General features: G+C 39.3%; 2 protein-coding genes across 2 annotated transcripts; one reads left to right on the top strand and one right to left on the bottom strand.

Annotated features, from left to right (window-relative positions):
• Nucleotides 1-1,292: 1,292 nt before the first annotated feature.
• On the top strand, nucleotides 1,293-1,553 carry PHALS_06547 (uncharacterized protein; the record flags this gene model as incomplete). The annotated part of the gene is made up of 2 exons (XM_024719852.1): nucleotides 1,293-1,307; nucleotides 1,374-1,553. The coding sequence occupies 2 exons, from the start codon at nucleotides 1,293-1,295 to the stop codon at nucleotides 1,551-1,553; spliced, it is 195 nt and encodes a 64-aa protein (XP_024585110.1).
• A 349-nt stretch (nucleotides 1,554-1,902) lies between these two features.
• On the bottom strand, nucleotides 1,903-2,143 carry PHALS_06546 (uncharacterized protein; the record flags this gene model as incomplete). The annotated part of the gene is made up of 2 exons (XM_024719851.1): nucleotides 1,903-1,968; nucleotides 2,042-2,143. The coding sequence occupies 2 exons, from the start codon at nucleotides 2,141-2,143 to the stop codon at nucleotides 1,903-1,905; spliced, it is 168 nt and encodes a 55-aa protein (XP_024585109.1).
• Nucleotides 2,144-2,643: the final 500 nt, after the last annotated feature.

The raw sequence follows: 2,643 nt of genomic DNA, 5'->3' as shown, positions 1-2,643 counted from the left end.
AATACAGTTGATATGCTGCGCAATATAAGTTGATGATGCCACGTGCGCATCTTTTTTTTAAGAAAGTCAAAATATAGTTCATAAATGTAACATCAGCGAATACAGCCGGATGGTCGATCATCTGGTCCACACTGACTTTATCAGCCAAACTAATTTTCTGTACCGTTCTTCATAAAGACAAGTGGTCCGTCATTCAAATGTCTCAATATAATTCAATACTGAATTGCTAGGTATGTATGTAAAACCGATCGTCGACACAGTATAAAAAAACATCACTAAGACATGCAGATTGCTTTGAAATACGACAGCGAAGTCATCATAGCCTTAGATTTAATCTGGTTGAAGATCATACAGAAGTCAGCACTATTTGTGAATGATTGCTTAGCTCATAAAAACGTATGAGCAAACGTCTCGTTTTAGCACTAGATATTTGCCATTGAAAGCTAAAAAAGTGTTTGTGTGTTAATATAAACTGAAATGAAAACATTTAAGGTCTTTAGCTCGCTATGCTGAGCGACCTCTAAGCCTACCAAGTGATTGAAAAAGACTGGTCACTACGTCCGTAAACATTTTGTAATCATGGTACGCATTACCGTAATCCTTGTACGTCATCGCTATGCGTCATCATGACAAAAAGAGTTTTTGGCTGGTAACTATGTATGAAAACATTTCCAAAGGCCTCAAATATTATATGTGTCAGAATGACAGGAGCTTTAACCTGATTGTCTGAACGTCGCATATGCACAGACGTGGTGGGGGCTTATTAGCTCCGATGCGGAACGCGAGCTAGTGAAATATTTTTAATACAAATGAAACATTTTTATCCGTTGAGAAGATGGCAAAAACCAAAAATAATATATCAAGCTTTTTGATTTCGCCAGCTTTGTGCTATCTCTAAGTTTGTCTTTCTAGATCCTTCCAGAAGCATTCTTATCTATCTAGACCAATGAACGACTACCATTATGTCCGTAATCAGCATCCAAAATCATGATAGTAATTGTGAACATGACCGTAATCCTTGTGACGTCATCCACATGCATTCAGCGAAAGAAACATTTATGACTCAAGAAGAATAAACATATCATGATATCTAAAAAGATGTATAATTTTTTTTAATATTCAATGTATAACCTTTCTAGCAATTTCACAAGAATTGCTTAAATTGTGCACAAAGATGCACAATCATATAAATTGGAGATGCTTAGTGGAAAAGCTGTAAATAAATCGAGATGAATACTTTACTAGCTAATTTCACCTTAACCCTCATAAATTCTAAACTTACGCCCATAGACATGGCTACACTTCTTGTACGCTGTCACAAATAGTGCTGACTTCTTTATGGCCTTCAATCTAAGGTGACAATGACGTTGTAGTATTTCTTAGCACATGCATGTCTTACTGATGTTATTCAAACTGTGTCGACCATCATTATCACATACCTGCCAATCAATTCATTTTTAATTATATCGAAACATTTGCAAGACGGACCAATTGTTTTTACTGAACGGTATACCAAAATTGTCCGGAGTGGATCAGAAGATGTGGGTTGTTGACCATCCACTGATGTTACATATATGTACGATATTTTAACTTACTTTCAGAGAGATGCATACGTGACAACATCAATTGAGATGTGCTTTAAGCATAGCAGCTGCACGTGATAGGACGAGATTTCTATTATTTATAAATGTGCAAATTGTTCACAGCTAAAATGAATCAAAATTTGATAGAAGAATGTCCCGAGAGCCGGATAGTTTTGTGCTGGATAAATCAAAAGGCTACATCTGCCTGATCCAATCTTTTGTCGCTTGGATCTCGGCGTATCTTTATCGATATTCTTGACGACGTTCGTGCCGGTCCTTTCCAATTAATGACTGCTTGATGTCAGTGTATCTGTTACGTCTAATTCGAGTATGATCCAGCATGAATATCCAGTCGTTTTCGTAAGTCATTTGAATGATTCGCTGCCTTCGTCATATAGTAGCTCGACCGTTACTGAAGGAAAGTTAATGAGCTATGATGAGAGTGTGCAAGACAATACCGACAATGATGAAACTGACGGAAAGATAAGGATGTTAACTTTCGTCAGAGAGAGGACCCCATTGCATGTATCCACCCCATTGCTATCTAAAGATGCAACCATCAAGCCCCAGTCGATCCCTGTAGCTGAAGCGATAGCCCTGCTGGAGATACCGAAACGAAGTACACTACAAAATAGGAATCTTCTTAAACGCGTAGAAGGGTTTCTCTTATCAGCTGATGATATTAAATTTTTGCCCACTCGACTGTCTCTGAACGACAGCATCAAGACTCGCGGAGACTCACGTGTATTCTTCAGCCACAAATGGTTACCGCTGTGTGATATCAAGGCAACAGGATGGCTCTTCGACAGCAAGGGACGTCATTACGATCTCAATCGATCCAAGTTGACAGTATCAGCTCAAGAGCTACGCGATCTAGTGCAATGGCGATGGGTGAAACACGGCTGTGTCAGATTCAGATTCCCATCGACAAGCACCGCTGTCACGACCCCAACTCTCCGATCCTTTGAGCATCTCTGTTCGATTTTCTTAATGAACTTTCCAGATTTGCTCCATCGACCGAGGGCTGTTGTTGCGCTTCAACCGACGGATCTAGAGGTGG

The sequence above is a fragment of the Plasmopara halstedii genome, assembly GCF_900000015.1.
Source record: "Plasmopara halstedii genome assembly, contig: Scaffold_3060, whole genome shotgun sequence".
In the NCBI taxonomy this organism is placed as follows: Eukaryota; Oomycota; class Peronosporomycetes; order Peronosporales; family Peronosporaceae; genus Plasmopara; species Plasmopara halstedii.
Note: the sequence above shows the minus strand (reverse complement) of the source record. Positions and strands in the feature narration are given on the sequence as shown.